At 43.1% G+C, this 15,021-nt stretch overlaps 1 protein-coding gene across 4 annotated transcripts in view; it reads right to left on the bottom strand.

Moving 5' to 3' along the window:
- The window catches only part of sema3gb (sema domain, immunoglobulin domain (Ig), short basic domain, secreted, (semaphorin) 3Gb), a 29,862-nt gene extending 15,187 nt beyond the window's left edge, over positions 1 to 14,675 (bottom strand). For 2 of the 4 annotated variants that reach the window (XM_048241392.1, XM_048241395.1), the window contains exons 1-2: positions 14,239 to 14,675; positions 1,175 to 1,302 (exon numbers count right to left, since the gene is read on the bottom strand). In XM_048241392.1, the coding sequence (XP_048097349.1) occupies positions 1,175 to 1,271 (97 nt within the window). In that variant the 5' untranslated portion in view covers positions 1,272 to 1,302; positions 14,239 to 14,675. Of the gene's footprint in view, positions 1 to 1,174; positions 1,303 to 8,207; positions 8,304 to 14,238 lie in introns of all 4 variants that reach the window. The other 2 variants (XM_048241393.1, XM_048241394.1) reach the window with 2 other exon arrangements.
- Between the last annotated feature and the right edge of the window lie 346 nt (positions 14,676 to 15,021).

Raw genomic sequence — 15,021 nt, 5'->3', positions numbered from 1 at the left:
CTCCTAGCACGCCTGCACTCTATCTGAACCATATGGCAGGCTTCATGTGTCCACGTACCTGTAGTATTTAGAGTAAACACAAGGTCTTACATGATCTAATGCCATTCATGCTCCCAGCATAGTGAATCGGGCGGCATATTGCGCTACGTGACCGGGGCGACCGGCTGCGACAGGAACGCGTGCACTTGTTGCACTTGTTGGCCCCCACTAGTATAGGCAGTCTGGTTTTTCTGGTTTATTTTTGTATGCTGTGACACGTCGCTATGCAGGAGGACAGGGAGTCACCTCTCAAGGGTACAAATGAGGTGATGAGCCGCAATGGCGGCAGTATGTGGTACGGACAGGAGAGGGGAGCAAAGAATGGAGAAGAGGAGGAGGAGGGGGGAGCCACAATGGCGACAGTGTGTGGTGCGGACAGGAGAGAATGAGGAAGAGGAGGAGGAGGCATGAGCCGCAATGGCGGCTGTGTGTGGGGGGGCGTGGGGAGAGCGGTGCCGCGGAGGAGAGGAAGGGAATGAGGAAGAGGTGAGGGAGGAGGAGGAGGAGGAGGAGGAGGGGTGGGGGGATGACCCATAATGGTGGCAGCGTGTGGGAGCATGAGAAAGTTCTGGGCTGCTGGGCTGAGGGCTGCATGCAAAGCTGGAGGGCTGAGCTGCTGCACGCGGCGGCGGTGGCGGCAGGGTCTCTTTTCGGGGGCTTGATGGGCTTTTTCAGAGGCCTTGATGAATGATGCTCCGCATGTGGGAAATCACTTGCAATCAGAGAGCTTGGCCTCATTGGAAAGTCTCTCCTTTCTCCCATTACAGTGTTTCATTGTCAAATATGGAGGAGTGTCTGTGTTATACTGATGCATGCATGTTTTTATATGTGTTAATGCACAATACATGATGACGATGTTAAATGCAACAGATATGATTAAGATTTGTATATAATACTGCAAGTAAACAGTTGGAGCTAAGAACTCGACCAATGCTTTAATAGAAAGGCATTTTCAATGGTGTGACCTAGGTTAACAGCAGCCTGGGCTTTGTTTGAAGGGCTCGCTTTAATGTTTGATGCGAAGTTGAGAGGGGCTTTTCTTGAACCTGAGTGTGAGTATGTCAAGGAATAAAAGAGCGGGCCAACAAAGGAAATGCCTTTTTCATGAACATGCAGAAAATAAAGTAAGCCTCACCTTTGAAAGACAAATGCACTCTCGGCGTAGAGCGGGGGTTGCCATGACAACCGTAGACACATAAACTCAAGAGGAGGAGGGCCTGTGTCGTCTCCATAGCGATGACAGCCGAGGTAACCTTCTGAGACCTACAAAAGAGGTTAAGAGAAGTTGAGAACAAAGTACAGCTTGAACAGTAGCTGCTGAATTCCCCATTTAGTCGGCGGCTGCGACTCCCCACTCCAAGCTTCTTACAGCCTGCAAATGAGCCTGATGTTTTTGCAATCCAGGAGCTACAGGTCAGTGCACACCAGTGAGAAAAACAGCATCGGCCAAAAATTTTTTTTTTAAATGCTCTCAGTCAGCCCAAGGAGATTAGCCTACTCCCATATTGCACTGTAAAAATCACCCATGCAGAAGAATCGACCCAAATGAAGACAGGGTATATACGGTAGTAGGGATATAGGAAGGAAAGTGCAGACCCTGTATGTTCTTCTTTCTTAAATACTTTAATCAAACTTATTCAATCAAACTCAAATACTGCCACATGTCAGTCAAATAATTTATTCTTTAAAAAAAAATACACATATTGAGCCGAGAAATTGACAATTTCACACATCTCTCTCCCCCTATCTGCAGATGTCGTCCGTCAGATGTTTGCTTTATCGCGGAGCGGAGCAGCTTGGCCTGTGGCGTGTGTGGAGCCAAACTCCGCTCCATCCCAGGCCACTGTGACAGTAACAAAGTGCTGGATTGTGTGGGAGAGGGCAGCTTAGGGTTTCTCCCTGCAGAAGTGACACGCTCCAAAAGAGATTAGAGAAGTATGCACTTGGAGAAAGGGTGGTGGGGAAAAGAAACGAGGAGAGAAAAAAAAAGGGAGTTCTTAAACGCTGGCTGCCAAATCCTGCCAGCTAATGCAAATCCCTGTCACACTGTCTTGGTTTAAATCTTTAAATTCTCAGTCTAGCAGCGGCAGCAGGAACCACAAATAAAGACAGGACGAAGGGGCAAAGAGGGGACCCCGCCCCTATCCCGTTGGCCCCTCCGTGTCCGCGTCTACAAGCATGTCTGCTGGGGGGTGTGCGGGAGGGGAGGCCAGGGAGCCTACGTGTAAAGACCGAACCGCTCTCGGCTCCCTCTGGTTGTACGTGTAAAGACCGAACCGCTCTCAGCTCCCTCTGGTTGTCAGGGCTAACTTTCAAGAGGATCTCCTGACCGCACCTTGTAATTTCACAACGTGGTTCTTTTTTCTCCCAGTGACTGACCTTCTAGTCCATCCAAGACCAAGCCCTGTGTGTGTGTGTGTGTGTGTGTGTGTGTGTGTGTGTGTGTGTGTGTGTGCGTGTGGGTTCTGGCTGTCTACAGTGCATCAAAAGACTTCAGAGAAGTCTCAGTCCAACTCAGAGATTTACATGTATAACAGTAAAGTCTGTGCAAACTCGTGCTGTCAGTAGCATCACAAGGAAAATATGTCACCAACGCTTGTCAGGGGATTCTACTGACAGTATGACAGATTGAATATAGTGGTGAGAAACACATTGTAATACAATTCTAAAATATTTCACTGTAACACAGGAATAATTACTGTGTATTTAAATAAATAAGGTCTCTCTAGACTTCTAAAAAGTTATTTGATGAAACAAGGGATACTTGTTGTCTTTATAAGGTTCAGGCATTTAAACAAGCTTTGAGTGACTATGACATTTAGACCACATCACAAATATCAATGTCAAGGATTTTCCTACCGGGCAGCAAATCATAGTATTTATAGAGTAGCTATTTTCTTCCTCTTAAAAATAAAATTAGCAACTTTCATTTTCTAAGATGTTCCTCACCCATAATTAGCAAAAACAGTATTATCTTACTTGACTATTATACAGACCATTCTAAATGGCTACCAAATAAGGTTATGGAAAATATATGTGGGCAAGAGAAGTTAGCTATGTCACTTTGGGTGAATGAGGAGTGCATTGGGTTGAGACACTTTCCAGCGGCACCATATTCAGCATGTGAGGATGAGGATATACCCAGCACATGGAGCATATGTGTGTCAAAGCATCGAGGAGCAAAAGTGAACATACGACTTATGTTTAGAAGTCTGAACATGCCTACTCTCTAATTATGAGCCACAAGTGGCTGTGTGCTGGTTATTATCAGTCCCAGGGCAGTATGAATTTCAGAAAGAGGACCACACCTGCGCAGTGAAGACAGTGTAATGAGCCTTAGCAATGCAAACAGGCAGAGTCTTAGAATAGCATGATAGATACAGCCTCGCTGAGAGCACTCCTGACATACCGAGGAGGGCTCCGGCAGGGCAGGAGTCACTAGGCCACATCTCTGCTCACACGGGGATATTCCAGTGCACTGGGCAGTTATTTATGTTAATGTATAACAGTCTTCAGAAAATTATATATCACAACACTAAACAAACGCCTCACTCAGAGGCCATTTGAATTGCCCTCTGAGGCTTCTGCCGATGAAAGGAAAGATATAATTTCAGAAGAATAGGCAGGGTGAGTAACTTGACACTGAGATAATGAAATATTTGTATTAGGATTTATCAAATGTCATGCCTCTGAGCATAGGATATGATGAGCCATGGTCAATGAAGGCGCCACTTTATACAACACTGATCCAATATCTATACAATACTGCAGTGTTATTCACACACCAGACACACCAGCAATGTTAAGTGTTTTAGTTGGAGCTGCAGAAGAAATCCATCTGCAGCTTCTTATCTGAAACCCACGCCGTGTCAATTAGTCCCACAGCAGAGGCTCTGCCAAAGGGTTCTGGCACTTGGGAGGACCTTTGATACGATATCCTACATCCAAAAAAGCAACAATACAACAGGGGGAGAGAGATAGAGAGAGAGAATGGCAGGACAGCAAGAGAGAAAGAGGGATAGAGACAGGGTAAGATAGAGGGAGGGGTGTGTGTGAGAGAGAGAGAAAGAGAGAGACAAAGAGACAGAGGGAGAAGAGTGTCTGTAAATTACATTTGAGAGTATGAAGGTAGAAGACAAGCATGGAGTTTTCAACACAAGAGCATCTAACACAAGAGCACCTACGAGTCAGTTCTCAGGCCATGCATTATAAACGGATGCTTGCACAAAAGATTAATGTCCAAAAAAATCAGCTTTATTTCACATTTACCTCTATTCTTCCACCAACAGCATGACCAAAAATGCATAGCATTCCTACTCCTCCATATGTGCCTGAATCGTTTGCAAGACCTTGACAAATGGAAAATTACTTTCCATGAAAACGGGATAGATCATGAAAATGGCTTGCAAAGGGTATCTGCCCTTTGAAAGGACTGAACACATGGAAAGTATAGGTCATGCAGCAGAGCCGGCATGGAGGAGAGGATAGGACTCACTACCAGGCAAAGAGATACACTCTCTTTTCAGGGCTGAAGGAGATGAAGTCTTTGTTTAGTTGTTTCTAAAAAAAAAAAAAAAAAAAAAAACTCTTCAGAGAGGCGCCCATTGAAGCGAATCACTGAACTGTCATGGCGGGGGGCCACTAATCCACTACGGGACAGAACGGTGTTGAATTTTAGGGTCAGTTTGTCGTGAAAAGCACTTTTACCTCAGGTAGAGAAAGGACTGCTGACTCTGAACCTGATTTCCACTGAGGAATGTCTTCTGTGTGGTGCAGACAAAGGCTGGCCTTGAGAATACCCCCTCAAATGAACAGAGACTGAGACTGAGAAATCTACAGCTATGGTCCCCAGAATCCGGCACGGCAGATGAGACCATCATCACTACGGACACACGGCACAACACAATTTGCGCAATAGGAATGTATTCAGTGTGTGAGTCCTTTTCTTTGTCAGCTAATGGATAGATCAGGATGTCAGAAATCATAACATGTATCTCCCAACTGGGATCTCAACTCACATGGTGCCACTGGAGCGTTGTCAGTCAGAAGGGGGTTAACTTTCACAGAATATCTCAGCTGGACCAGAAAAGATAAGGACAAGTCACTTCCAATATCCATCGACTGGCAGAGACAGAACAGGCTACTCTACTTCATTTCCTCACTCTCATTTTCATCTATTTTTTTTCTCACAAAACAAACTCCTGCCTTTCTTTAAACCCTGGAAGCTTTTGATTTCCTCTTCACGGAGAGAGAAAAATGGAAGCTGATACAGAATCTGTTCACTTCTTAAGAACTGATGACTGTATTTGATTACTACAAAAAGGGAGGACTCTTTGTTTCCATTGAATTTTTAGTCAGTGAAGCAAAGCAGAGCCAGGACCTGGCAAGATGAGAGCAAAGTAATGAATCCCAAATGAATAGCCCCGTTCTCCCCTGAAGAGCTGATGTCAGAGGCTCCTCAGTATCCAAAGTTCAGGTTTGGAGCGGATTGTTTTGTGATCAAACTGCACTTTCAAGAAATAACTGATGTCAGATAATAGTATAATAACTGCCCACAGAGAGTTAGAATTTAGAACTCACAAAGTATACATTTCTCAAAATGGCTCTGCTAAATCTGCTAACTGACACACTCCAGTTCAGCCAAGGCCAAAATTAAATACATCATTACACTTAGTTTAGCTTCTTTTTCGTGACATAATGTCAAACAACCCAGGGTTTCAGAATGCTCACTTAGTGGTTTTAGTGTTGACATACACAGTGAACATTAGGTAAATCTCATGGGCAGCTTGTACTCTTCCACAGTAACAACCAAGGATCTGCTTTTTTTGTGCCAGAAATCAATATACATACATGCAGTGTAACAATAGTCATGCAGTGTACTAATGAAGTCACTCATCTCATAATGAGTTTATAAATAGTCAAGTATCCACAAATAAGCAGTGAAAGTAAATTAGATTACAGAGGGGTCATGTTTTGTTCAGTATTAGAAGATTGTGGCTTTGGTTTATGTACATGAAAAACAGGTTAAATGCTTAAGTTGCAATTCAAGCATGCCCTTCAGGAGCTAAATACCACAACATCTCCTTGATGTTTAGCAGGTAAATTGCGTAAAGCCCTGTAATCCTTTTTCCTGAGGAGAAAGACTGTGAAAGTCTGAGGCTGGGTGGAAGTTAAAGGAGGACCTCCTGAGCTGCTTTCAGTGAAGATGGCAGCTTTTTATGGCATCAAAAATTAGTCTTTTCTAAATATACCAGTAATAGTTTTCCGTGAGAGAGTTGGTACTAAAAAGTTCCAATGATATAGCTGTATTTTAGTTAAGATTATAATAGAATTTTGTCATAGAAGCCTAACCAAATAGCTTACTTGTATGTTTTAACAAGCTACACCCATTGATATGGACACAGTGCATTTTTTTTTTCAAAGCTTCATAAGCTTTATCCTCTCCTAAATGATGTGGGTGTGAATTATCTGTAAGGCAAATTGTTTTATTTCTACCGATTTGAATGTCCAGAGTAAGTTCTGATAGTAGTGACAAACTGCATATTTTTTTCTAGGTCACCTGGTCTCATGGGACATACGAGCCCATAAGGAACCATCTCTCTGTATGTGCACACCACATTACTGGCATGAACACCATCTCCCGTCTTCATACTTCAGTCTGCAGAGATGGCCATAATTATTTCCCAAGGAGGCTAAGTAATATGAAATGCAACATTTTCTGTCACATTGAGCAGTCAGGTTGGCTGCAAATGGGTTTTGTAGACTGAACTAAGAGGTTGGTGGAAGGTTGTTGGAGATAACTTAGTTTAGTAGTGCACTCATGACTAATAAATCACAAGTCTGTAAGAACACTGAAACTCTGTCATGGTGGGTGTTGAGAACAACCAGTTCTCAACATAATCCAGGCAACACTAAATCATCTAAGCCTTGACACGTTGCACTGAGGTTTGACAGACCCTTCCCTACTGGACAAGTCAGCCCAAATCCTGAGGTCATATTTCTTATGCCTGAGGGAAGACCCTCCCAAACTCTCCTTTCCTTTTGGGGGGGGTGCTGAAGGTTTAACCAACGCCTGTCAATTAGAGACAAATATGATTCTCCAGAGATGAAAGAAAGGGTAACATGAGTGTGTGGCTCAGCAATCAGACCCTTGGGGTGAGCGGGAACAGGGCAGAGGCCAGGCTTACTGGGGCAGTGCAGCAGTAAACCTCTCTCCTAAAGCCTCCAAAAAAAGGCACAATGGTAACAAAGCTAGCAGTGGCTAATTAGCTTTGCACCTGACTCTTAAGCCCTGAGATCTGGGGGTTTGAGCCTGGGGAGGGTGAATCTTCCTCATAACAAAAGAAGCAGGGTAAAAAGACCCCGAGGCTGGTCTGGGAGCGGAAGAGGTGACCTCCTTGTGGGCACCTTCCATCAAATTTGGACTTTGGCTGCCCAAACGCTAAGCCCGAGATTGAGGGGTTTTAGGCCAAGGAAGCTAAATTGTGCTCTTGGAATCGCAAGCGAGCAGGGGCATAAACCGGAGACCCTGAGGCGTGCTGGGAGGCATAACAGCCAGTCCGCCTCTCCAAACAAGCCAGGCAAGGGAAAGGGAGAGAGAGCAAGAGGGAGCGAGAGGGGTGGCAGGGCTGAGCTGTCGACGCGAGATCTCATTAGCGCGACCCTGCCGGGGAGGAAGCCACCTGCAGCAGGCTTGGAAAGCGGCCCCAGGAGGAAAGGAGACTTGGACAGGGGGGTCCACCAAGGTCGGGTTTCTGAATCACGAGCACGAGAGGGGAGGAGGAAAAACTGCAACAATAATTTACAGGGTACTCCAACACACTGCTGTTAGCAAAATAACGCCACCCTATGCAACCCTACCACCCAACCAAGCACCTCCACCGCACCTAATACGTAGAAGCATAGCTGTGGTGAACAGTGTAGGAGCTCTTAAAACATTTATTTGAAAGGGAGAATTTAAAGCATCTGGGATGTGGGAGTGCTAAAAGGTATTCGCACGCTCTCTCACAAGCTATCTTTTCTAAAATGAGTACCTTCTAAGCCGCACCAATATTTTAAATATGCATTTGCATGCCCATAAATACTTAGCCTGTGCTAGCTGCACAACATAAATTTCCGATCTTGACTGTTGCAAGTTCATCAATTGGGAAATTCAAATAAATACATACAATTAAAAGTCATTCACTCGCTCCCAGGCTCTTCTTTGGTGCTTGCACATTTCGACCTGTCAACAGCTCTTTAATTCAGAGGAGAGGACGGCATGTCTGCGAACAGAGGGGACACAAGCTTCATTTATCAGTGGCCGGTCTGCTGACACAGAAATGGAATGGTTCATTCACAAATAGCCCCATATGTCGACTGGTGTTCTATCTGTCTGCAGACATAAACGCTTGAAATAACATACACGTTAAGTACAGGACCTCTCTAACAGAACAACTGATGGCCATGGTGATTTCTTTTTTTACATCACGTCTAAAAGGAATTTCTTTATTGAGATGAGCCTCAGAGAACTCCAACTGCCATAAACTGAGTACCGGTAGTTGATTCATACAATTTGGATCTTGCTATTTCAAACAGCGAAGGCGAAGAGGCCTGAGGTCCAATGTTTAATCCAGGCCGCGTGGTGAACTTTGGAACTGTCCACTAAGCTTCCCCACTCTTAAAGACCGGATTCAGCACCTCTCTTCAAAAGGCCGCTAAGCTCTCGCCATCTTATCTGGTCCCCTTTGAAGTCCCCAGTGCCAATGACCGGTTCTCGCCCTTGCACGGGTTGGGTTGTTTTGCTGTTCCTATCATACAAGACAATGATTTGTTGACTCTAGGCAGCAGCAAAAAAAGGAAACTGAAAGTTCAATAGTAGGTATGAAAATATCCTCTCTTAGGATGAGTTCAGCTATGCTAAACACTTCCTATTTCAGGCCTTTTTTCTTTTAAATTGCACCACAAGGTGATTTGCATTTTCTCCCTTCAAATCAGCAGGACAGATCTTGTGTATATGTCACAACAACCACCTCAAATCCATGGCAAACCTGTCTGCCAGTTTTCACATACTTAATTAACAGGGCAGCAGCACCCCAGTGTGAGCGCCAGAGCGAGCTGCCCTGTGTGACACTACAAAAGGGGCGCTCTTGCGTCATTTGGCATTTATGCACTTCATCAAGCATCCCGCCCATGTCTCTCTGTGTGTAATCCTGCCTCACCCACCACCCGCCTTCACCACACCCGCCCCCCACCCACCACCACCCAGCGCTTCATCCTTCACAGCACAGACCTGCTGCTGTAATAGTGTAAAATGAGCGATAGAGCATTAGAGAGTCATTCCACTGGCAAGAGATCAGAATGAAGGCAAGTGATGGTTGGTGAAGTGTGTATGTATGTGTGTGTGTGTGTGTGTATGTATGTGTGTGTGTGTGTGTGTGTGTGTGTGTGTGTGTGTGTGTGTGTGTGTGTGTGTGTGTGTGTGTATGTATGTGTGTGTGTGTGTGTGTATGTATGTGTGTGTGTATGTGTGTGTGTGTGTGTGTGTGTGTGTGTGTGTGTGTGTGTGTGTGTGTATGTGTGTGTGTGTGTGTGTGTGTGTGTGTGTGTGTGGGGGGTGGGGGTTGGGGCAGAGAGATCATCCACACCCTTACTCGCCCTCCCATCACATTCCAACACCTGTTTCAATGGGGGCTTGCTCTTTTCTTTTGCACAATAAACACCGGATTCCTCTGCAATTATCTGAACTTTGTGTCCCGGCTATTTATATGCTCACAGCTGTTTTCCAGCATCAGATACTGTTTATGATGGAACATGATTTTGTTTACTGCCCTGTGACGTCAACATTTGTCATCTGCCCAGGTACGGAACGTGATAGGATTTGCACTGTCTTTCGGAGCATTAAGTGATTGTGTCTCATGCATATCATAAGCAGCAGGTACCCTAGACCACCAGGGTTATTTTAAGCCCGCTGTATATTATATCCAAGGCTGATACAAGTGCAGACACTTTGCATCAACCATCTGGCTCATGGCATGAAAACCGATAACAATGGATTTTTTATCACAGCCTTTATTTCATTAAAAGTCAGCAACACCTATTACACTACATACAAAACTGAGGAAAGAAAGTGTCCTTGAAGAAGTAATCAAGGCAAACATTCAATACTGAATCAACATGACTACAGCAGGGGCAAAGAAGTAGGATATCGCAAAAGGGTAGGGGTCAAATTAGACTTTAGAGACAATGTACAGTCCGGGGGTGGGGTGGGGTGGTGTGGGGGTACTTGAACATGAATATTAAATAACATAATTTTAAAAAATATATTAGTGTTCAGACATTGACGTCAGATAATAGACAGCCATCATCCACCCGTGACTGCACCGTATCCGCCTGCAGTGTGCTTTAAGCTTTCAGTCCAACACTGGGAAAGCCTAACAACCTTGTGGTTTTCTTTTGTGTCTGAATTTATTTTTATGAGTCTGGCCCTTCATGTCATAATTTATGGCTCCACACAGTGCGACTTTCTTTTGTCTCTTCTTTTGAAAATTCTCCCTGCTCAGTGAACACAGACAGTGTGACGGTCCCCTCTCTCAAAGCAACTGCGGTACAGTAAGGTCCTCCACTGGCATCAGCCCAAGAATCCCCAGAATGGGGGCTTAATACCCCCTGGGCTGACAGCTGCATGGATTAGCTACCCTTGCCCGCTGTCATTGACGCCCCTGTATTGTGCCTTTCCCTGTAAAAGCCGCACTAGAATTAGGCGGGAGAGTCATTGGGGAGGGGGCCGGGGGTTAGCATTCTAAAGTCATGTCAGGTGCTTTTTCGGTGTTTGAAGTCCTGGTGACATGCACAAGTGCGTTTGTGGCTTCCACTCTACAATATTTATAAGGTATTAATGCTATGTAATCACAGCAGACAAGTCACTGCACTGCCAGTAGCAGAGCAGCAATAATATAAGAAAGAACTCTGTCCTTCCTGCAAAGAGAAAGGCCTATTGCAGCCATGGTCTTTGTGTATTTTTGGTACCATTGGGCTTCTGTGCAATGCTCATTCTAAATATGTACAAAGACCCTACAAATAGACACTCTGAAATTGAGTCTTAAGCCATCTGTGTGGCCATCCTTTGAAGCCTTTGAAGACACACAAAGGAATACAAAATAATATAAAATAATGCATGGTGTATATAAAAACCATGTTTGTATTTAAGTAAACTATTACATAAATTATAAATAGTATATAAACTTTATATTATATATACCATACTATATATATCATACTAAATAAACCTAGCTGCTGAACTGGCAATAAATGGAAACAATCATATTATATAAACCATAACTATTACGATATCATAGCATCTATCAATGTATTTCTTCTTACCAAAACTGACTGCCAGTGAGAAAGCCTCCTATGGCAAGGACACTTGCTCCAAAAGTGGCACGCTGCCATAGTCACCAGTATCACTAAATTATCACTTTCATACCCTCTCCCCCTTCCTCTTGACCCCTGGGAGCCCAGACTGGCCCCCATTTGACCCCCCCGTATCTCGTCGCAGCCGTCATGACGACCGTCTCAAGAGGACTGTTGTATTTGCCGAGGGGTGGAGCCTGGCAACCGCCTGACTGCACAAGATCCTCGATGACAAATGTGAGACACAGAGTGTCGGGGAGTGTTGACGACTGGGAGTCAGAGCAGTAACTAAATGGATATCACAAAATCCAACAGCCACTTCACAGTCTACTCTTAATAAAAAGTGACAAAATACAAAGTTCTTTTTACAGTATGCCACATCTCATGAGGGCAGAGCTGTTTGAAAATGCCAGGATTAATGTCTGAAATGTCAAGGCTATACTGGGTGGTGGTGTTTCGTGCTTTAGAGGCGTTAAATGCAATGACAATTATATGAAGGAAAAAGAGAGTATTGTAAAGCAGACTTAGTTTTAAAGACTTTACATAATTATCTTTAGTCTGGAAAATGAAACAGCTCCGATTTGTGGTCTAGGGACACTCCCTGGTATGAACAAGATAAGAGAGATTGCGAAACTAATTACAGACCAAGAGGAGAAGGATTTATGTGCGTTATTAGTGAAAATAATGTATCCTTATTTCAACACGAACATTTTATAAACACCAGCACCAGATTTAATTATCCTTATCAGGCAGTTGGAAAAAGTGGGAGAGTGACACCTAACCAAATTAGAGATTTTCTTTGACTCTACTGCCAAACAGCCTTTAATTCAAACAATTACATTTAAACCTTGACCAAAGGTCTTTAATCTTATGGCAGGCTGTACCTCTCCTGCACTAATGAGTATTTCATAGCATGTGTCTACTTCACCATCTACAACATGTCAAGAGAAAATTATTCTCAATACTCGTCCTCAGTGCAAAACAGCTGAAGGACTGCAATCAATTTTATTTCAGTTCCCTGTGTAATCAAAGCCCCTTGAAAATACAAACGAGTTGCTTTCTGTGTGCGAGAGAGGCTTGAACAAAGAAAGTCCATATCTCTTTGAAAACGCCAAAGTTTTGGATCAATATTTCACAGCAGACACTGAGGGCAAAGAGGCTGGGCTGGGAAGAAAATCAGAGGTAGACTATCCCTTGAGGGTACACACCTTCTCTTTGTGGATGCTAAACAGCAAGTTCTTAACCCTGAACAAACATAATAAAACTACCTTTGCTTCTTAAGGGCTGACTTCAATGCAATCTTCCATGCAACTAACGTCTAAAGAAATGCTGGCAGTAATAACTCTGAAGTGCTTAAAAACAGCATTTATTATCAGTTCTTCAAAATGGTTAAATATTTAATGACTTCTGACACATGAGGGATTCAATACTTTGTTGATCCATGGATTCAGTAATCTAGTTATGTAGTGTTTTCTTTTTTTTACTTTGGAATAGATGATAGAGATGCTCAAGGTTACTCAAATCTTTCATTAATTTTTCTGATGTTGCTAAGAAAGTCAAAATGATAGATGTTCTTATGAAGTCATCCTTTAATATTTAACCCACTTGAAGGACATGGACATCATAACAGCTGTACAATCATAACCGCTAAGAGCGTTTTCATGTTTTTTTCTGGTATATTTGAGAATGTACCACTCACAAAGTGCAAGACTACGCTCTACCACACAGCAAAAAAGTCAAGAAAAGTGTTATGCCACCATTCATATCAATACAATATTATATTTGACCTCAAAATGGTATGGATTGTACTGACAGTGTGAATATTATGTGCATGTATAGGTATGTAAACTGAATAAATACATACAACATATTATTGTGGGGTTACTGATGTGCTAGGAAGTCTATGATGTAGACCTATGATCTATGATGAGTAGCATTCCACACCAGTGCTGTGTATCTTTAAGCAAATATTATTTTAGAGGACATCAGAATGTCTTGGATGCATGTACATGTATATTATATGCATGTATGTATGTATGTATGTATGTTTGTAGGCCTATGGTAAAGCATAAGACCTTCTTGTTACAACGCAATACTTGTACGGTTAATAGCCTACAGATATTTCCTGTCTATCTAAGTCTTGACCAGGGAGAAATTCAGGGACAATTTCATGCTGGACATCTGAAATAATGGAAAGCTGAAGCGACAGCGATCTCTGAAAATATGAGGATGGAAGATCACAGGTCACAGGACGATTTGCTTTTAAGTTAAGATACATAATGTATAACCACTTCAGCCAAGAAACCGACGCGTGCATGAATTATACAAGCGCCCACTAAAAAGAGAACACATAATGTGCATTATATTGCTCTGTTTTCAAAAAGTTACAGTGTGATGGTAACTTCACTGAAAATGCATTTAATAGGAAAATGTCTCTTTTAGAAACGCGAATATGCGTACAAAGTGGTGGTCCTCACAACTTGACAGGCTAAATGCAACTTTTATCAGCATACTTAACTGAACTTCAAACAACACAGTTAAGAAAGTAATTTTCAAAGTAGAGAAAGAAATTACCAGAGATCAGGATGATGAGGAGTGACCACACTGAAGGCTATCACAGGTTACACTCCATCATTCATAAGGATGCATTCTTTAAAGCTTTGCTTTAAACGAGTCCTAAAAATGTCACTGTCAAGATCGTTCCATATCCCAGCTCAAAGCTTAGTTTTAAAACAAGTTTTGACACTCTTTATAGCGAGACTTGTAGACATCGTGTGACAAATAATGATTAGGTAAAAAGCGACTTACTTGAAAAGCAGGTAGGATAACTCCTGAAAACTGCGGCGGTTGAAGATGTTACATATCGTGGCGCTGTACGGATGTCCAATACCTACGGTAAGCTATTACTTGAGCTACAGAAATCCCTTCAAATAACGACCGAATTTATTTTTGTTTTCTTTTGACAAACGTTATTATGCTGTATGAAAACCTGCTGAAGAGCAAAGCATAGTTTGCGAAAGTTCCCAGAGAACTGCATTAAATTTCGTCAAACAGTAACGAGAGCTTGTCCGGGGTGACTAAGAGTGTCAAATTTTCATTTTGAAGTTTGTTCGCGTATACATATCCCAGGAATATTCCTTAACAAACTGACTTTTTTCGTCTAAGGCTTCCGTCAAGTACTGGCAGGTGTTGAGGGTTTGGTGTTGTAGCTCTCTCAGTCTCTCTGTCGCTGAGCCGCTCTTTCCCATTTCTGTTACCTCTGTGAGAGGCAGTCAGCCGTGTCACAGTTAACCAGATCTTTGCCAGAGCAGAACATCACAATGGATTGCAAAAAGAGTCAACCACCGAGACATACAGTGATGTCTGTGTTTTAGTTAGGCTACTTGCGAAGTGAACTTGTTTATTTCCAGTATATTTTAAAGGCTCTTTAGACTTCATCATTACCATATCCATTTGTACAGTGGCATTGTCTGATATAGGCTATTTGTCGTGCCCCTCTCTCTAAGACAACCAGGAATGTAATGCATAATCCACCTTACGTGTATCCACAGGGGGACCCCGTAGCAGGATTATAGGCCTAATAAACCATAT

The sequence above is a fragment of the Alosa alosa genome, chromosome 4 (assembly GCF_017589495.1).
Source record: "Alosa alosa isolate M-15738 ecotype Scorff River chromosome 4, AALO_Geno_1.1, whole genome shotgun sequence".
Classification (NCBI taxonomy): domain Eukaryota; kingdom Metazoa; phylum Chordata; class Actinopteri; order Clupeiformes; family Clupeidae; genus Alosa; species Alosa alosa.
This window is presented reverse-complemented; position numbering and strand designations above follow the sequence as displayed.